Below are 21,970 nucleotides of genomic sequence, written 5' to 3'. Positions count from 1 at the left end.
CATTTTCCGGTTCGAAACTTTTTCAATTTTCCAGCAAAAAGTTGAAAAGTTCTCGCCCGCAAAATTTAAGCCAACATTTTAAGAAACAAGATGTATGACGTTGCCATCTACATAATGCTGGCTCTATATGTATCTCTGAATGTATCGCAATGTGGACACGAAAAATGGGGATGCATCTTTGCGGCAGCGTCTCCAACCTCTTCCTGTTTCCTCCGGCGCTGTTGCATGCAAATTTCATGCAAAAATATGTGAAATTTTCGATTTTAAATGACGCCGCTGCAGCGCTCCCTTGCTCTTGCCGCTACACTTAAAGAAAAAAGTATAGAAGCTCCCAAGCTAATATCAATACAAACTATTTCTATTTATCAAAAGATTTTAAGCATTTATTTTGTATTTTGTATTATTTTTATTGTGTAATACAACTGTAAGTTATTGAAAAAGTACTAGATGGTTTTTAGTTATACATTTATTATAATGAATAACCCACAGGTTAAACGTTATATGTGCAGACTTTACTGTCTATCGATAATTCTGACGAGCTTAAAAAATAATAAATGTAATATATATGTAGATTTAGTGCTTTTAAAACTTAGCAAGCTTTCTTTTTCATTTTATAATAAAAAATTTAGCACGAAAAAAAAGAAAATTTAAATTGTGTTTTTACGATTTTCTTTATAATTATTCTAAAAGTAATTTTATCTATATATCTTCTTAATAGGTTTTTGGTAAATGTGTTTGGGAAATATTTTGTGACTTCACTAATTTATTAAATTATGTTTAAAATAATTTTTGTATTGTAGATGCATTAAATTTGTAATCTATCTGGATATATTTAGATTTCTTAGAGCACTATATTCCACCGCTTTAGTGTGTTACTGCTACTGTGCTACTACTGCTACTCGGTGCTGCTCGCCTCCCAGAAATTTATGGCGTTTGCATGTCTGAATTTATCTGCTTGTTTCACATGCAAATGCAGTCAAAGGGCGGGGTGGGCGGTGAAATGGGGAGGGGCGATGGGGAAAAGATCAAGCTGGGAAATCGGCGCTGGGAGTGGGGGCTTGAGGGGTGTCTTCCATCTCGTAATGGTGATAAAAATAGAAACATTTTACTGGCAAAACGCGAGCACCGAGAGAACATGCCAACTTGTACAAGTATTTGCAATATAGTCCTTTTACCCCTTTTTCAATTTTTTTTCTGCTTTCGTTTCGCTGGGTTTCAGTTTCAGTTTCGGCTTGGTTTGGTTTTGGCCGTTACCTTTAACAGATTTTCTGTTTTGGCCCGGTTAAACGAAACCATGTCAGTACTGGGGTGCCCTCCAGGGAGGTAGTTGGGCAGCCAAAAAGGGGTGGTCTTGGGCTTTCCTGTAAATCCGAATCACGCACTGTGGAGTTCAATCGGAGAAAAATCAGAAATTAATTAAAAGCATGTATCTTTTATTGTGTTAATACTAGGTGTGTTTCGGTATATACCACAAATACCGGATAATTAAAAAATTGTATGACTTTGTAAGTAAGTTCCTAATCGGTACATGATAAAGGAAAATAACAAATTCCTTCTTATAACTATAATTCGAAATTATTTGAAAAATCTTAAAATAAATGAATAAAAAGTTTAAAACGAATCTAAATCCGATTATTGAAAAATTAGACAAGGGCTCTTAAGCTTAGGGCTCTTAAATATTTTGTGGAACTTCGAAAATATTTCTCTGGCTTCATAAAAATAGCTTCCTACTACCAGTTGCCACTGTTTGTTATTCCCATTGTAGGTCGAGTGTGTTGGGTCCATGGGCATTGCTCTTTCATCATACGTGTTCATTCATAAAAATTTTATATTTATTTGCATGCACAAACAAGCGAAAATGCCCCGAAAAGCCGAACCGGCTTACTTTTATTCACCTTATTTTTTTGGTCCCACCTTTCACTCCCCTTTCCCCGCCCATTGGGAGTGTGTATTTTGACCTTGAGCTATGGCACACAGCTGAGCCATCCTGACTTTTTGGAGCTCATTCCTCAGCCCTTTCTGTTTTAATATTCCTTTAAGATGAGAGAAGTCTTGGATTCTATGTGTGCCCATTTGAGCGATTTCTTCGGTTGTATTATGTTTTTTTTTGGGTCGTTTATCGCTTGCGGTTATTTGTTCCCACCTACGTGTCTAGGCTTTCTCTCTTTCTTCCTGAAACTCCCCCAAAAGTTCTACAATCTTTGACTACTTTACTGTGGCAACAAGTGTGTCCAATTTTAACTTCAAAGTTGCCATGGGTAGACTCAAGCGTTTACGTCACGGCTCAGTTTTCCGCCCTCGCTAAGTTTTTGGCTTAAAAGCTTACAAAGTCTGATTTAACACAAATTTGTCATTGATGAGTTTCTTAAGAGAAGTAAAGTTATTCAATAAAGTTTTAAATTATTCCATTCATATGGCTACTTATATGTGGTATTATTAGGACGACGTTTTCATCTGTTTGCTCACTTTACAAACAATAGTTTAAGTGTAAATAGTTGCTTAGATTTAAAAAGCTGTTCAGGTATTTATTGGTATTTTTTGTTTATTTTTTATATTGCCTTTTATTTCGAAACACATTTGATAACCATTTTTATGACTGTCTTTCCTTGTGACTCATCGCCAGAGGCCAACCGATAATATTGGAGAGGTTTCCAGGTTTCCCAGGCCCGTTACTTGGCCCTTGTGAAGACCTGCCTAAAGAGTGCAGAATTGTTTGCCTTGGTGGCCAGCACTTCCGTTTAGTGGGGGCCACCTTCCTCATCTCCATTCATCTGCTCCATCATCATCATCAATGGCTGCATATTGTACGGTCTATTCTCTATGCCAACCGCCTCCACTAGCGCTAAACATTTCATCTTAAGCCAGGGGATAAAAAAGAGAAAAACATTTTAGCAGACACAAAGCGGCGCCTTCTTTTCTGGGCAAACAAAAGGGGCCTATAACCCAGAAAGTAACGCAAAAAAAAAAGAATGGTAATAGAACACGGGAAAGGAGAGGATAGGGCCAAAACCCGCGACAAGACAATGGGGAAAAGAAACGCGGTAAATGTACGCTGGGAAAAAATACTAATAATATCCAGAGTCGCTAGGGCAGAAGAAATAATTTTCAATTCATTTCGTATCAATCAGTTTGTTACAATATGTTGGTAAATCATTTATAACGAATTAAAATATTTTTTAGTATTCAGTCTTAACCCTTTTTTGAATATTTTGAAGTTAAATGCAAAAATGGCCAAGTCCACTGGGGATATGAGGGTTAGATCCCTCTGCAAGGTCTAAAAAGTATATGTATTTTATTCCATATTTTTTATTTCAACGCAAGACATTTTTTTTTTATTTCTTCCCCCCTAACCGAATTGTAAATCTCCTGCTGAATGCAATAAATACCACTTTTTTATTATATACTGAATACTTTATTCTGTTCAGATCAAATTATTAGTAAAGATGTTTTGTTAGTTGTATGGAATTCCTAATGATTTAAGATATGAAAAAATACTTATAATTTTAAAGCGATTGTGGTTTGTTAATAATAAGGTAGTTAACCTTTTAAGGGTTAAAACATGAACTACAACTTGTTGTAAAGGTATCTTAACTATTCAGACTAATGATCGATGTTGAATATTTAAAGTCTTAAATAATTGTTCTAGGTATAATTTTTTTAAGTGCTTCAGAAGGAGCTGCGGAAGCTGAAGGAAGTGTCTGCCTCCTGGTGTTGTTAACAAGCCAACAACAAGAACAACAACTACAGGCGCTGCAGCAGCACCACTAAAAAAAGAAAGGAAATTGTAACCCTACAGATATCGCCCTGTATAACGGAAAGCCAGACATATTTTTTCACAGATTTTAACGAGGCAAAAGAGACAAGGGGGACACCGCCAGCGTCGATGAGATGATGGCAGCTCGTCTTCAATGGCAAAGGCATTTGTCCCTGGCTATCTTCTAGGAGGACTATCAAACATATATATACACCGTACAAATATGTGTATATCCCGAGTTCCTTGTCGCATGTGGGTGGTGTAAAGAGGGCGTGGCAGCTGGGCGTTTGAGGCAACTTTGTGCGCTTTGTTATTCTTTTGGGGTTATATTTGTCATAAAAGTGGCTACAAAGTGTGCCAGGTGAAGACTGATAGGCGACTAAAGGTGGAAGGAAAAAGAGGGTGGGTGAAAAAGAAATGGGGTTTCCTTTAAATCGCGATACAGTATATTATTAAAGGAAGAGTTTACTTTGTCTTTTCCAATGTCTCACAGCCTTTATAAAAATATGAAACTTTATTAAATTCTGGGATAATCATTGGTATGTTCATATATAGCTTTTAACAATAAGAACTTATTGCTGACAAAATGCAATATAATAATAAATTGAATATGCATACCCATAACGAATTGATTACTACAACGAATACTAATTATCATGTAGTCCTAATATCCCCTAACTTTTGTTATTTTATTTGTTTTCTTTAAAACCAGTTGCTTCTTTTCTCAGGAGATCTAACGAAACAAAGAAACAAATTGATGCTATTAAGGTAGCAGCTCTAACTTACAAATTCCTTTTTAGTTTACCCAGTTAGTTGAAGCACAAAGTATTTTGTTACCCCTTGCCATCCAGCTTTTTCCCCAATTCAGTTGCGTTTAGTTTCTTGGCCATTTTATTCCCCTGGCAATCGCTTACTTAGTCTGTTTGTTCATGACTCTCCTTTTGCCGGATTCCTGCACACATTGGCCCACTTGGTGAAGATATCAACTTGAAAATTGTCGGAGACACGCCCCCAAAACACGACGCCCCCAAGAAAATAACTCCATGTTCCTTGGCCTGGCTCACAGGTTTGTATCTGTATCTTATAGATTGCCCAGCAGCTAAGCCAAGGAAAATTCATCCATTACAATCACAGCAACGTCGGGGAAAACAATTTGAGCCAAAAAGTTGCCACACCCACTCACTGCCTCCCCCTGAACTTTTCGCCCCCCCTTGTCCACTTTTTGCTTTTTGGATTTGCTCCACTTTGTTTATCGCTCTTGACTTTGCTGTATTTTTTTTTTGCTCTGTTATTGTTTTCCCTGAAAGTTTATTGGCATTTAACCTGCAGCCCCGCCCCTTTTCCGCCCGCGCTGCCTGATTGATTAGGTCGATCGGGAAATGCTAATTACTGTCTGGCCCCCAGAGGGCAATGAATTTTCCCCTTTGGGAAAATGCGATTAAATTTTTCTAATTTGTCGCTGGCGAAATTCACAATTGAAAAGTTACCGCAATACAAATTTAATTATTAGTTTAACGTGATTGATTTATTAGTATTTTTTTTTTTGCATAAATTATTTAATTATATGTGTTTTTAAATAATTAATTTTATTAAGTAGTAGTATATTATACCACATGATAATAAAAAGTGAAATTTATTATTTTAATTGTAGTTCTTAGCTTTATTTATTTATTTACATTCTTGATGTGGCTCAATTAAATTTTAAAAGATATTTTTATTCTCTTCTTGGCTTGAAAAACTTTTCAAGCAGCAATTAAAAGAAGTTCAAAAGTAAAGCTGGGAAACGCTGCTGAGATAGAAAAGTTTAGCATGGGTTAAAGTGTTGGGGGTTTTCCTTATTTCTGGTGGCTTTTAATGCCTTAACCCACCAAAAAGTTTGTGTCGCGTTCGCTGAAGCATTTTAGTCAACCTAATTAGCAACTTGATGATTTTTTAACGCTTTATCGAGCACTGGCAATGATTTCATTAGCTCGGCGAGAAGGGTTGGAAAATGGTTGAAACTCGGGGCGGGCTGAACTGAAGTGAAGTGCAGTGTAAATTGCCTCATGATTATTAAATTGCCTCTTACTGCTGCAGAGTGGATTTAGTTTTCGGGGAGTCGTCGTTGAAAACTTGTTGAGAAGTTGCAAATTAGTTGGCTTAACTCGGCTTAGGGGCTTAACCCAAGGAAGGGGCTGTGGGCGCTTACGTGTTGTGTTGCCCGAGAATATTTCAGCAAATCTTGGTCATAATTGGATATGAGCCACTAATTGCGTGGCCAAAGTTGAATAAAGTTGGGTAAGGTACGTAACAATTTTGAAGAATGAAGAATCTTGAGGATCTGATTTTAAGACCATAACCAGTACAAATTGCTTAAGCTAAAAATGTTTCCCAGCCTATTTGACTAAAATGTTTTAAACCAAATGAAAACTCAAATTGAGCGTAAAATTCAACACATAATATAGGTTTTTATGAGCCAAGCGCACATCCAACTTTATAGCTTATCACCTACCGAAACTCACCCTAAAAACACACAATGCACACACCCAACAATAATATAACAATCTTTACAATCTTCAAACGAAAGAAAACGAAACTTGTTTGCCTTGGAGCTTAGAAAAATCAAACAAGAAAGGTCATAATAAAATGGTGTGAGGGAAATGTATATAGAGATCAAAAAAGGAGAGAATTATCATAGGAAACTTTAAAGAAATTAAAGAACTAATTTTCTACGACTATCTATCAACCATAATTCGCTATAATCAGCTATCTTAGCCACTGTGATTTAATGAGAAACTCACAAATCTTTTATTGATCGCCTGATAAATCCTATTTGCACGCCCAGCGAGAAAAATCAATTTTCCGAAAAGAAAAAATGGTTAAGAGAACAATAAAATGTTCTTAAGGTCTTTATTTCAGACCTCAACCCTTCCTTTTCTGTTCTTTTATCATCGATCAGTCTTAGAATGGGGCCCTCTTTTATGATCATGCTAAGAAGTTGTCTTCCTCTAAAACCGGTGACTCACGGATGAAAACCTTTTTCGTTTTTTTTAAACATTTCAGTTAATGGCAATTAGTAGGAAAATTTGTACTTGATTGTTACTTGCCGGTGCTCAAGGATATTAAAGTATGGAATTCCTGGAAATCACACATTTCGTGGTTCGGTAAAACAAACAGAAGATGCGTGCTGGAGTTGGAAATAAAACACCATCTCATTATTATTATTATGTAATGAATGTCTGTGCCACTGCCCACACAAAGAGCAAAAAATCAGCAGCCAACGCACAAAAGTCTTGAGAATTAGAGAACTTGAGTATAAGTTCTCAGGCGGTAGAAGGAAAGTTAAAGACATGGGCGTACAGCCAAAGCTGTTGATGTGGTTTCAGATGAAGATGATTGCTACACTACGGAAAAATATCTTTCTCATTCAATTAGTAGAACCTATTCAAAAGTACAAAATCAAAACCATTTTTCATATACCTCTAAAAAAGAAATGCTAAATAAACGTGTTTTAAAAAATAGGTTAATTTTTTTTTTCATATTTAGAAAAAAATTGGTACTTATTTATTAAGAAATAAGGCTATGTTCTTATTTTAAAAAAACAATCGAATTAATTATAGTAGCACTTTTAAATTTACTATATTTATTCCGCGTGTACAATTTCCAGAAGTTTCAGACTGAGAAGATTGTGTGGGAGATTGCTGACATTTTATTTTATGATGCTACATGCACAATGTCCAACTGAAATTAAATTCTGCTCCTTAAACTGGTTAAGCTAACGAATTTCCAGGCTGATCAGCCAGATTGGCAATAGATTTCGTGGTAATTTTTCTTTTTTAGACCCCAAATGTTGCTGGCCTCATGTTGCGCCTTGTGGATCGCAACATTGTGTTGTGTTGCCAATGTAAGTGCTCTCAAAAATCCCTCTCATTACTCTGAAAGCAACAATTCCTTTTTCTGTTAAGCAATTTTGAAGTTTTTATTTTATAAGTTTTATTTCCTTCGTTAAAAAATAATTTTTCTCTTCTCATTGCTAATAAAATAGATTTTTTACGACGATGATCGTTTTTTATGGTGTACTAGCAAGGGGTTTCATAGTTCCACCTGTGGAAACTATGCCTATATCCTATACCTTGTACTGTCTTTATCTGTACTACGTAAATTAAACTTAAATTATTTCTCGCGCCACCATAGAGATAGATGGAGAGTTTTTGTTGTTTCACCAAGAGTGCATGTACTTTGTTAATCTCTATTCTTTTATTTTTTTTTTAATTTGGTTTTAACTGGTTTGAAATTTCTATAAACGATTTTTATGGATTTTCCCTCTGGTTTGAGAATAATTAAAGAGTCAGAAAAGCAAACTCTTGATGATGCATATAACTGACCATTAAGTAAGAATTATACATAAGAATATTCCCTGAAATCAGCTTGAGACGGTTTCTGTAGTTCCATTGGTACTTTAAAAATTTTATCGTTCAGGTATATAATCGCATTTCTAACCTCTTCATTTTTAAACGGAGATTTTGGTTTAAGTATGCTTGTTTTTATTAGTTTGCCACATTGATTATTAATTAAAACGCCTTTTTAAATGTTCCGTGAAATATATAAATTTAAATAAGAAGCAACCATTACCAGTATTGTAAAATGGTTAAATATGGAAATACCATTCTAATAGAAAATGTGTATTTTGTTAGTATGCGGTCACATTTAACGGCGTTCGCTTTTTTCATGTGCCAGTGTGTCCCTGCTAAAAGAGATGAGGAAGAAACCGTTTCTGCTGGGGTGGATAGCTGACCAAAACTCCATCCATAACGTCATCAGAACCCTGTTGGATATGGAACACTGGATGGCTAGCCTGAAAGCCGAAATCCTATGACGTTACTTTTTGGGCAAAAGTGCACAGCGACAAGAGTCGGTTGGAAAAACAAACAACAAGACCATGCCAACCTTCTGGTTACGTACCTAAATAGTTTCGGAATAACAAATCGAGTCAAAACGAATAGACTTATTTTTTCATTGTAAAGGCGACAGAATAATAAATGAGGTAGAAAGGGAGCAATACATGACAAGAAGCGTGCTTCCCATATAGTTTAAAGAAAAAAAAAATTATTTGTAACATAAAACTTTACAAAGGCCGAGGATGGCTGAAATTTTTGAAGATTTAATTTGAGTAAAGTGAAATTTATTTTCACTGATGAAAAATGTTATTCAGGAGAGTAAGATCCTCACCCGACCAGGTCCAAAATGAAAGACGTAGAATAATCGATATGCCTATGGAAAGAGTGTCGGACCAGAGTTACTCTGGAAACTATCGAACACAAATTTCCAGTGTTGGAAAGGTGGAAATCGTTTAAATTTTCAACCGTTTTAAATTATGGCGGCCAATTTAAAATTTGTCTATGAAAAACTGATTCAAAAAGAGTTCTACACAGGCTTCTTGTTATGGTTCTAGTATTAAACCATCTTTTTTTTCCTCGGTCGAATCGAACCGATTTCCCCTTAAATTTTCTCTTGTGTGGATTGCAACATTGTGGATTGTGGACGCATCTGCATCTTCTGCCAACGAATGAAACCCATTCGAGATCCCGTGTGTCAGTCGTTATCTGAACGTCGGGAACTGAGGATTTGTCCGCCCCTCCGTGGAGCATCGCGACCTGAACTTACCATTTACCGGAGCAAATTACCATCTATGGAACTCCGCCATCTGGCCGAGGAAATCAAAACAAACAAATCATTGCACAAACAAGCCGACACAAATCATCGCATATAAAGATAGATATATACACCGGAGATATATACTCGGATGTGCGTGAGTGGATTGGTGGGTGTGTTTTTCTTGCCTCCTGGCACCGTGTCAAAAGTGGCGCGGGTTCTGCCGCAGATTTATGTCCGCGGTAATTTGTTGAAGCCAAAAATCTAATCACCATTTATCAAATCGGAAGAACAAATCGCCAAAAATACAAAAGGAAATAGAATATTATAGAATATTACAAAATAAATAAATTAAGTGGTATACAAAAATAAAGTGCTCGTTTAAAAAGTAATAGTAATACATAGATACGAAAAAAAAAGACAGTGCTATTGTTAAAATTGAAAATTAATATTGAGCGATGATGAAAACAATAGTTTGAGATCATATATTCCAGTTCATTATTAATCCCATGCCAAATTAATTGTTAAGCAGACATCGACATTTAAGATCCTCAGTAAATAAAAACAATTTTAAACTCAAAGCTAATATAGACTAATACAAAAATTGAGATTTTTAAAATAAAAATTATTTAAACAAAAATCATACTAAAAAAAAAGTTGTCAATATTATAAAATCACATTTTCTTAAAAGTACGAAATTTTGAAAAACAACAGGTCAAGATTTCTTGAAAAATATTTTAATGTAATGAAAAAAGTTTAAACAAGTAGCCCCTTTTTTTCGAAAACAATTAATGATCCATTTACAAAATCTTTAATGAACAATTAAAATTCCATTTAAATAAAAAATTCGAGATATTTAAGTTGTCAACAAGTGTCAAAGCATTAAGCAATATTAATTGCAAATTGTCGGACAAAAGAAATGCTTTAAACAAAACAAATGACAAAGAAAAGTGCACAATAAACGCGTGTGAAAAAAAGCAAAACAAAGAAAAAAATTTTTCTAGAAAAGCGCCAATAAAAAACAATGAACTCCCCCAGGGGAAACCGAATGATCTTCAAAATGTATTGGCTAATACTGATACTAATGCCCCTCACTTGGGCCAGCAGCAGTGATTTGAAGGGAGCACCTGTGATGACCACAGAGGGCCCCACTTCAGGCCATCGAAATGCCCATCAGAAGCAGCGATTGCAGCAATTGCAGGAGGCGCAGCAACTGGAGGCCCATCAGCAACATCATCATCATTTGCGGCACGAGCAGCATTTGCGGGCCGAGCTGGAGGGGAATCATCAGCCGCCGATCGAGAACTTCGAAATGGGTGGGTCCAAGAAGGCCTTCATCGATCCCCAATTGCCCATGCAGCAGCACCACTTGCGTCACCACAATCGTCATCATTTGAGCTGGGAACAGAGGGTCTTTCCCTCGTTGCGTCATCAGCAGCATCGCTTGGCGATTGGAACCAGTACGGCCGGAAATATTATAACCACTGAGGCACCCACTACCACTCATCATGGTCTGATCACAAATCACTCGCGCTACTTTGATAGGGATGGCATCTTTCCCTCCTGGGCTGAGCCCCGATCCACTAGGGGTCCAAACTGGCGACAGGAAGTGGATTCTAGTGACTCTGATGAGGATAGCGATGAGGATGACGATGATGATGATGATTATGAGTACGATGAAGACGCCGATTCCAATGGGGTCGATGAAGAACTGGCCCGACAAATGCCCAGATACTCTTTGTTCAACCAGAAGTTACCGCACATTGACTTGAAAGAACCCGATTACAATGGCTACGATCAGTCTGATGAATTGGATATAGTTTCGAATAAAAATAATAATCACAATAATAACAAACATCCCAGTGTGGCCAATCCGCACGATAAGCCAGCTGGCAAGCGCAACATATTTGATTGGTTCTTCAAACAAGATAGGGAAAAGGAAGTTGTTAAAAAACCGCACACCACAGCCACTACAACGACCACCACTTCGACGACCACAACCGTAAAGCCCATAGTACGTACTGAAAGGCCAAAACTGCAATTAATAGATGCCAATCTGAGGAACAACGGTGGCGAGGAGGAGTACTCAAATGAGGATTCGGACTCCGAATCGGAGGAGGGATTCTCCAACGAACAGTGGAACAAAATCGAGCATGAACATCATCTCAAACAGCAGAAGCATCAGAAGGAACTAGTGGCGTTGCGTGAGAAGAGCAGGAACACCCCACTCATAAGAAACATTGAGAATGAGGTGAGTCTGGCATTGCGCCCATTGTTCCGACTTTACTGATAAGTCTGCGGCATCCCACCGATTTCATGATGTCATTAGCCATTGTTGTTGCTCTGACATTGCTCCATTATGTGAGAATGTTGGCGAGGGGGTTGCGGACAGTCCCTGATAAGAGATTCTGTTTATAAACAGCTAGAAATAGTGACTGTGGCCACAAATGACCAACAGATTTTTGGGGCCAGTCTGTGTTTCGGGTTTCGGTTTCGGTTTCACGTTCGATTTTCATTTGATATTGGGCAGTTAGTCACACCGAAAATCCATCAGTAAACATATAGATGTTGTAGTGCACTGAGGGAAATGGGTGGTGAGTTCTGGTTGTTAAGCATGTGCTGTACAAATTATAGTTATATTTTTAACCTTTAAATTGCAGCCCTTTAAAACAGTAGGGTTTCTAGATGCGTTATTCTAAAATTTAAAATGAAATCGTCTGATTTTAAGATTAAGTTTTATCTCGTATTTTATATTTAAACTCTTTTGAGTTCTTAGGATACAAGTTATCATTTGAGTTGAAAATATTCTTAAAAATAGAACGACATTTTTAAGTTGAAAATGTTTTCATTTTGCTCGAATCAAGTTGGCAATATTTAAGTACATTGTATATACAAATAAACTATTAGTTCAGTCCTTAAGGTATACTTATCAAAAAGTTGTTAAATAAACTCAATTTAACTGTTCTCTTCTCACCATTTCGTTCTTATATTGATACCAAAATGTACTTACACGGTTTTAAGAACGAATGTTCTCAATTCAAGAACGAATGTTCTCAATTCAAGAACAATGTTCTCAATTTAAGAACAATTTTTTTTGATACTTCTCTCTGTGTACTTTTTAACATTGTTAACAAAGTTGAATTGGAATATATCTTTATGTACTCCTCCGATTTATAGTTAGGCCTCTAGCACATTATAAGATTGAATTATACATTATACAATAATATTGAGTTATGTCTCTTATTTCTTTTACTAGAAGTTTTTGTCAGTGCATGGGCATTATTCACCCCGACATAACGCACTGACCATGGCTAATGCCGTTTGCATTCTGGCTTACAACAAAGCAGACATGTTTTGGTGCTCATGTCAAATATTTACACATGGTGGAAAAGGTCGAGGGGGTGTACGTTCGGGGGGTGGTGCTGCAGGAGGGGAAGGGATAGGATAGCAGCTGCCTTTTGCAAATTCGGCACTTTTTGGCCGACCATTCGCCATTCACCATTGCGGCTTGGCTAATTGAAACCAGCTAGCACAACAACAAAAATCAACAAAATCCACAATAACAATTAAATCGTTGCATTTGATTTGCACTTTTTGAATGCCATTGCATTCTGTTTGCTTTGAGTTGGTTGTTGACAGAGGTTCTACATTTTTTGCATTCCCCTAATTGCATTTCCATGCGTCTCTTTGATCGGCCGACCCTGAGGTCACTGGAATTACCACCCAACTTGGTGTAATTACCTTTTAAAAAAAGTGCCAATTAAATTAGCCCCAAAGCAAATAATGTTCGTCGGTTCTGGCGGGTAAATGAAAATACCCGGAGTAACCTGCTTTAGTTTGTTTTTATAGTCCTCTGTTTATTTTTATTGGTCCAGCATTTTGACTTTACTGCGGGTAAATTGAGTTTAGTTGTCAATGAGATGAGCTTTTATGTTGATGTCCTTGAGCCATCGATGTCGTTAAATTGAACTGAGTGGAGGTGAAATTAAAACGAACTAGGGGTCCCTTAATGATGTTGAGGCAGAAAAGAAATAATGTGCATTAAACTGAAAGCTAAATAAAAAAATAAAAAAAATTAAAAGTAACATGTAGGGTGTTAGGTAAAGTCAAGTATAATTAAAACTTATATTCAATTCTGCCTTTGGCTTTTTAAATGGTTTGCATTTATAACTAATAAATCACATTGAATTGTTTGTTACAATTACCCTAACTAAACAATAGTCGATTATTTTAATGCAGAATAAAGTGAAAAGTAAATTACACATTACACAAATTATAAATATATCATTTCACAGTACATAATAATCCTAATCCTGTGTAATTTATTTTTTTTTCGCTTGAATTCATATATGTAATTTCCCATTTAATTTCATATTAAATATTGTACAACTCAACCAAAATTAATTCCCATGAAAAAATGTAATTGAAAACATAATCAAAAATTTAAATATGTATTAAGTGGGCAACAAGCGTTGACAATTGTGTGTGCTGAAAATGTAAATTGTGAAATGCACTCGAAATATTGTTAACAGCTAAATAAACACTCGGCTAAAACAAGGCGCTTAATAAGAGCAACAATAATTACCAAAACCAACAACAAAGAGCAGCTGCGTGTAAAACAACACGAAAAACAAAAGTTAACCAACAAAAGAGGAGGTTTTTTTTCGGGAGGGAAGGTGAAAGGTGGGGCGACAGGTGGATTGGCGCTGAGCCATCAACATAACAAGGCGCCACCACCCCACTTTCCCCAACCAATTTTCCTGCTCTCCCTAGAACAATACAATTAACACATGTCTGTGGATGACGACGGTTCCTCTATGGGCTGTGTTTTTCCTGAACCTTTTCCTCATCCGGACGTTCTGCATCCTTCCCTCCTTCCTTCCTATTTATTTTTTTTATTTTTTTCGCCCTATGCCATGTTAAATGGAAGTGTTCTGCCACGTTTACTCCCATAAAACCCTCAATGCAATTTACTCAACTTACCATCCATTTAATTGGCATCGCTTTTACTCGTTTATTCATTTTATTTGGTTTGGAAATACATTTTATAGTTGGTCTGGCTGTTCGTTAATGAGCTCTTCACTGAGATCATTTTGAATGATTTTTAATTAACCTTTTAATTAATGAAGTGGCATCTTTTCTTATTAAATAAATAATAATAAAAACTACTGAGTAGTATATGTTTTAAAGAAAACTAAAAGCAAATTTTCTTTGTAATCCCACAAGTCACTAAATAATACTTCAAAAATGTAAAAGCATATCTCCGTAATGACTTTTCTCACTTGTTCAAACGAATTAAATATTCAAGAAATCGCAAGAGAACCAAATCCTTTCTCTCCGTGCCTGATGGAAAATGTTTAACCTAAAGTCCTTGTAATCCCTTAAACCAGTTCCGGTTCAATTGTATGCAAACTGAAAAAAGAGAAGGGCGAATTTCCAATTTAACTAAAATGTTTTATTTGTAGTTTCGGTTTTGTAGTTTACACCTTTCGGGTTCGTTAAAAGTGGAAAAAGGCGTGTGCCAAACAAATTGTATTTTGCAATGTACTATTTGCAATGCAATTTGTTTAGGCTTTTCGGTGATGTTGCTGAAAGGTTGGTGTGTTACAGAGGCCTTGAAAGGTTTTCCCTTAATTCTTTTTCCCATGGTTTTTTCTTATGAACTTTTTTGAAACTCAAATGCACATCGCTCATTTGCACAGCCCTGAATTTTCCCTGGTATTTTCCGAAAAGCTGTCACAGCCACAAATGCTGTCACTTTTTCTCCAGTTTTTCCATTTGCTGTTGTAGCAGTTTCTGTTCGTAAGCTTTTAGCCGCCTTTTGTGGGTGTGTTTTCCCATATTGCCGGCTTGCTTGTTTTTCTTCCTGTTACAGTTGCTTCCGTTCTTTTCTCTATCATTTCTTTGCACTTACCAGATCTTCGGAAAAGCCAAGAAGAAGCGAACCCACACAGTGTGCTTAGCCTTTGTGCGGCGGAATGCCAGAAGCGGTTAAGGAATGACAACTGAAACCACACACGCACGTACAGTGGAGCCCATCATCGACCACCCGCGGATGTGGCTATACAGTGGGGCCCATTATTTACCACCCGCCGATTTGGCTGAAGGTTGTCACTGCGGTTGCAACGACCTTGAAGCTCAAAAGCAGCGGGTGCCATCGTGGCCCATAAAAGTGGTAACAATTATGGAGGTTTGTTGATAAAAAGATGGGGGGGGGGGGGGGGGGGGGGGGGGGGGGGCTTTTGAAAAGTACTCAACGAAGGCAGTTGTAGAACTTGTGTTGTGGCGAAAAGTTATACATGATAGAAAATGTGGTTCAGGAAATAAGAAAAGTTTTCTCCTACTGCTTAATTCAACACAAATGAACAATCCATAAAGTAATATGGATAATTATAATATTCATCCCTTAGTAAATTACAACTTTCAAAGTAGAAATCTCAAACCTAAGAATTAATTGAAGTAGTTGTTGTTATTTATCATTAGTAAAATTATCTACAATTGTGAACTCTGATAAGTAATATTCAATATTAATACGGACTTCACCAGGCTAAAGGGAGTCATTATTACAATACCAATACAATTTGCAATAGCAAAATTTACATAAGTTAAAAGGATTTCCGTTATTACTGGGCTAACCACAAACTTGGTAACTGAAAAAAGATTTGGATAGAAAATTCAATATGTTGTTCTCTTGCAAGAACTGTCTGCTTCAGCTTCCTAAAACAATAATGAAGGTTTTTCCCTTATTTTTCAGCTTTTATTGGTTGTTTTCCTTTGGTAATTACTTTCTCAGATGTATTAGAAATTTCAGGATTATTTCTTTTTAGTTATTTCCCCTGGCTGTTGCTGTTGATGACATTTTTCAGCTAATTTCCACTCACATTTTGTACATTTTTCTTTTTTTTTTGGCCTGTTATTGGCAGTGCAATTTTCTTCCACCTCTCTCCCATTTTGCAGTGTTATATATTTTCCTTCTGCTGCTGCTGCTGTTTTTGCTCATGCCAGGGGCATTCATTAGTTGTTTTCGACCCCCGAGGAACTGTGAGTATATCATTTGGAAGGAATTTTCCGCTTTTCCCATACAAAAATACTTGACTTCCCCGCTCTCGGCCATTGAAGTCTCATTCATTTGCCGCTGCCTTCTTGGGACATTTTCCATTGCACAACTTTAGCTTATTGTCTCCAGATTGCTTCGTATTCGGTTTTCTTTTTTGGTTTTGGCTGCCTTCTTAAGCCGGCGATGTTCTTGGCCTGTTCTGCTTTTCTACATAATTTATAGCAGCTTCTAATATAAATTTTAAGAAATTATTTTCCCACTCTCTTCGGAAACCGAAAAAGCAATATAAATTCTCGCAACTAATTGGCAATGGTGCTGTTGTCTTTTTGCCGGGTGGTTTATGGGGAGTTGGGAGTTTCAATGACTTTATTAGACTGTCAAGATTACATACATATATGAAGCGGGCCTTTTCCTTTTCTTTTTCACCCCCATCTTTTTTTTTTTAATGTTTCTTTTGTACCACACATGCTGCGTTGTAAATTCTTGGAATGCCGCGAAATCTGTAAGCGGCTCCGTCACTTTATAAATCATGCGGCACACACTTACAGCCGAGGTCAAAAGATTAGTAGCCTAACCTTTACACAGTTTAATAATAATATTGTCAGTAAACCAATTAACTTAACCTACAATATGTTTTCTGTGAAATCTTTTTATTTATTTAAGAAAGCGCGCAACAAATTATTTCTTAGAAGTTTATTTTTATTTTCTCTAAATAATAAAGATACCAATTTAATACATTCAATATCTCATATATATTATATAAATACACAAATAAATTAAAAAAAGTACTTCTCATTGAATATTTTAGAAACAAGCTTTAAGTACAAGTCAAAAATGTAGAATTTTTTTTAAATACCCTTTATTGAATTGGTTTTTACAACAATAAGACTGCTATAAATCTTTCTTCAATTGTAAATATACATATAGAATAGGGCAGAAGGGCAAATTAGGGAGCGACGAAAGCAGTTTGTTAGTTAATCTGACAGAAAACGGTTTGTCAGTGGCAGAATGATATGTATCTTTGTATCTGTTGAATGCATTCGCAGTTTGCCTTTGTTGCTTCTACCAAACCAAAGCACTGTGTTACTGTCTCTTTCTCTTTGTATCAGGCCATCTCTTTCAGTGTGTCAGTGGGCTTTTTAGTAACTAACCGAAGACACATGTGACGAGATGCCGACTTTGTGATTGATTTCGATGATGAGCTTGACGAAGAATTCATTGTAATTCATTGAAATGCAAGGCTGATCCGCCGTCTTAACCCATCGTTTTTTTTTTTGGGGTCAAGGTGGATGGATTCGCTTGGTGCGTTTACAGTTAGAACTCTATTACGATCCGCGATCACGTTTGGAATGATTCAAGCTGCGAACGAAGGCATAAATATTTTATTACGTGACAAGGAATTCTCGAATGGAGTAGAGCGGGACTTTTAGTTTATGGTTAATGCTTATTTGGATGGAGCTGTGCCAGCTGCAATTGTCATATAAATTTATAATTCTGACCCAAATCGAAGTGTCAAAAATAGACTTTATTGAAGTGGTATATTGAGAGAACTTCGTTGAACCCTTAGAATATGTGGATTATGCACATATTTGATTGCGTGACCTGTAACCAAAGGAATTCAAAAAGCATATTAGTACAAACTTGACTAATCGATTGCAATAAGAGTGTGAACGAGAAAATAGATTACACAATAGAATGGTTTATATTTTATAATTGTATATTTAACCCTTGTTATAAACTGTACAGTGAAACATAACAGTGATTTATGTTTGAATTTAATTAAGGCCTAGATATTTAACAAAATTTACTTTAACTGATTACCACCCTCATAAAATTTAATTAAAATTCATTATCATGCTTAAACTAATAAATTTTAAATTGCTTAAATGAATCAGTGCACTGCACTGTCGCATATATTTATTTTCTGTATAAATCTGACTAAAAATACATGGCATGTCGAATAATCCGAATCCCATAGCTCATTTTCCAAGTCATGACCACTCCTTACATTCATAATTCGTAAGTTTTTCTAACTTTTGTTATAATGCTAACTGTATTTTATTTCAACTTTTTTAAGTTGTTATACTTTATGACCAGCAGTACCTTTTATATCACACAACAATTGTCGAGTAATTCTGGTAATCTAATAGGCATGAAACACCCCACCCGAATGTGAAATTAGATTTTATTTCACGCAACACTTGCAAGTGACAAAATAAAAAATGCTGAAAATAACACGCTTGTCAAAGAGTCGAGTTGACGATAAATCATGACCAGCAAACGAAAATATTTTTGTTGACGCGTTTGTTGCAAGTCCATTGCGAAATGCTTGCCCTACAATTTCCGCCCTCCACGTAACCGCCCCTTTTCCCATTTTTTCTTTTTTTTTTTGAAAAAGCCGCAAAAGACAAATTGAAAGTCGTGTTAGCCGTTTCATGAAAATAGGGTTAACAGAGAGAGGAAAGAGTCACGGTCACGCCTGTTATTTAAATCCACATAGGAATACAAAAAACGGTAACTTAACTGAACTATTGAACTCCAAATAGATCTGTAAAACACACACAAAAATAGCAGCCCGAAAAACTGACTAGAAATTGAAAAACTAACATTTGTGTGCAAGTACTGTCGACCTTCAATGGTTGAAATTGGAAAAAAAAATTTTAACCAACAAACTTTTGGGCACAAAACAGTAGAGATTCTTTTCATAAAACTGGAAAAATATAAAAGTCACATGAAAGTAATCATTTGAAGTTCAAATTTGTATTTAAAGTTTGAATTTTAAGCTTGTTAGATTTAAGTTTAAATTATTTACAGATAACCAAACATATAATCTTTAAATTCAAGAATTACATTAAACTTTAAGAAAACCCTATTATATTTTTTATATCAACCAAAGTTTCTTAAAAGAAATACGTTTCCTTAAAAAATATTTAAAAACCAAACTAATAAATTTATTTATTCTATATCTACTGTAGTACTGAACGTACTAGGAAGGTTTGACTGTACTATACGATAGAATGTATCTGAGACCCATTTTTGTGTGTGTCGGCATGAGCTCTGCATTCGAATTCATCAAGCGCAAGCAAATAAATCAAAACGGACTCTAAAAGGGATATAAAGTTCTGTTTTTGATGATCTGGAACCCCCTTTGGTGCCACCTGCTGTGCTGTATTGTCCCAGCTGATATTATGTACCTGGTGTAAGTGCTTCAGGTGCTTGATGTTATCTCTCCCACGCACACACACACACACTCGAAAATCGAGTCCGCAAAGGTCAAAGGTGGCCTGGCAAATGTCTTCATTCAAAGTATATATTGAAGTTGATGCACTGCCCGGCTGGTCATTAAAAATTAATCGTAAATCTTTTGAGTCAGTCATGCCACTCTGGGGACCCTTCATCCGTTTGAGGGTGTGTGTTAGTTCAAACATGGGTACATATGTATGTGTGCGACTAGGCCCTGGTATGTGTGACAAAAAGTCGCTGCAAATTGCAAACCCATTACCCACATGTATAAAGTATAAGAGCCGCGATTACAGAGCCAAGTCAAGCAGGGAAAATCTCCGCCGAACGAGAACACACCCACCCGAATGTGCTCGAGGTGTGTGTGTGTGCCACTGACAAGTGTCACACAATTTTCATGGGTTGCACAGTGGTAAAGAATCTAAGAAACCAGACAATTTTCCAAGAATTTGGCAAAAAGATGAATATTCCATTGCTACATTTTTCGGACTAGTGACTTTTCTTCTTTTTTACTTTCTATTTTAAAATGAAGTTTTCAATCTATTTCAAAAAAGACTTTAACAAGGTTTCAAACGATTAGATGTACATTTCAGAATAACTAAAAAAAAAAAATCTGAATAAGTAGTATAAATTTAAGTTTTACTTATTCCATAAAGGGTTCCATAAATTAAATGACTAAAACTTAATTTTATCTAAAGGGCCCAAAATACATTTGCATTTTTAACTCTCTTTGATAAACGAACTGTCTAAGTACAGTGCTTACATATCAGCTAAGCTGTCAGCTTATAAATGACAGATTTATGCAGTGACTTGCAAATCCGCGAGATTAATGGCCGACCATTGTATTCAAAATGCATTCGATTCCACTGTACATCTCAACTCATTTGGCATTACAAAAGTTGTCTGTTCGCCGGCGAGTGGCGCATGAAAAACGACCAAAGTTTCAAAAAAGAAACCGAAAATTGTCATGCACTTTTTGACAGCTAAATCAATAAGCATAATTTTGGGCCACGACAAGAGTGGAATCCACGGCACTCACATGCGGCATTACTGAATATGGGATATCAAATAATGTGTCTAAAAAATTCATGATGGGGGGTCTCTGTTTCTGGCATTTGGCAGGCTGACAAAAATCTGCATTTGAATGCGATTTAATTAATGTCCGCGGTCAGTAATGATGATGACTCAATTTCTGGTTGAATTCGGCATTCGATAGATAGCTGGGGTCACGATTTTTGGCTGGACATTAACTTTAACCCATTGTGAGCGGTTGACACCACATAAATCTCTTTTGCAGGCGCGTCACAATTTATGACATTCGAAATTGTTGGGAGACATCGAAGACATCGGCAAATTGAATGCCAATGTCGGGCCAACGTCAATAAATCGAATCTAATTGATTCGATTGGCACATGGAAAAGTCCAGTAGCAGACCCCCCCCCCCATATCCCCAATATGATTAATTTCTTCTCTTTTTTTTTGTTTCTGTTAATTTGTTAGAAATTTCCAACGTCTCCGGTTGCACTCCGTTTGCATTATGCATGAGAGACGAGTTTCAGTGTCGGTTTCTTCAGTTCGATCGGTTTGTTTGTTTGCTTGACATGCGGACAGTGCTTCAGTGCGTTTCATCAATATTTCATTTTCAGCATTTATAAGCGATTTCCTTTTATTACACAATTTTATTTCAATTTTATTGGATTCCGTTTGGGAACAATGCACTCGTGAGGTCTTAAAACGAGACTCACGAACATTAACTTCGCACTCGGAAGGTGTTTTATATATCAGGGCTTATAACTGCTTTTCCATACGGGTGGGGCTTTTTTTTATTTACTGACAGACACTTTAACACTTTCGCTTTTCAATGAAATAAAAACCGAATTCGATTTGTTTTGGGAGACCCAAAGAGGCTTTGGAGATTTGTGATACCATAAAGAACATTTGAGCATTTCCAAACATCTCTTCCCATCAAATCCAACTTGAATTTATTGCCTTTGATTTCATTAAGAAATTTCCAAACTTTTATTTCTGGCAGAGAAGGCTAATCGGCGGAACAAAGTCAAGGCTATCGCCGGGTCTAAAAATAATTAAACGCATTTTTAATCGGCGGTGAAATGAGATTTTTGTATGTGTTGTGAAAGATAATAAATATTATTAGTTTTTCATAAATTATATTGTGTAACTACTAAAACTCTGAATCTATTAGTTGAATATTTGTATGGTATTTACATGCCTTAAAATTTGAATAATATTTATAGTCAAGAAATGCTTTAAAAATTTGTTAATTCAAT

The 21,970-nt window shown here is 36.2% G+C and overlaps 1 protein-coding gene and 1 long non-coding RNA gene across 3 annotated transcripts in view; one reads left to right on the top strand and one right to left on the bottom strand.

The window, feature by feature from the left end:
- Positions 1–448: 448 nt before the first annotated feature.
- The window catches only part of LOC136116978 (uncharacterized), a 49,144-nt gene continuing 27,622 nt past the window's right edge, over positions 449–21,970 (bottom strand). The window contains exon 2 of the long non-coding RNA XR_010654130.2: positions 449–1,381. This is a non-coding gene — a long non-coding RNA (uncharacterized lncRNA). The remainder of the gene's footprint in view (positions 1,382–21,970) is intronic.
- Positions 10,159–21,970, top strand: part of Pvf3 (PDGF- and VEGF-related factor 3) — a 65,849-nt gene continuing 54,037 nt past the window's right edge. The window contains exon 1 of one of the 2 annotated variants that reach the window (XM_065865035.2): positions 10,159–11,636. In XM_065865035.2, coding sequence (XP_065721107.2) covers positions 10,410–11,636 — 1,227 coding nt within the window. In that variant the 5' untranslated portion in view covers positions 10,159–10,409. The remainder of the gene's footprint in view (positions 11,637–21,970) is intronic. The other variant, XM_017089769.4, reaches the window with a different exon arrangement.

The sequence above is a fragment of the Drosophila suzukii genome, chromosome 2L, assembly GCF_043229965.1.
Source record: "Drosophila suzukii chromosome 2L, CBGP_Dsuzu_IsoJpt1.0, whole genome shotgun sequence".
Lineage (NCBI taxonomy): Eukaryota > Metazoa > Arthropoda > Insecta > Diptera > Drosophilidae > Drosophila > Drosophila suzukii.
The sequence above is the reverse complement of the archived record's forward strand: the minus strand, read 5'-3'. Positions and strand labels throughout refer to the sequence as shown.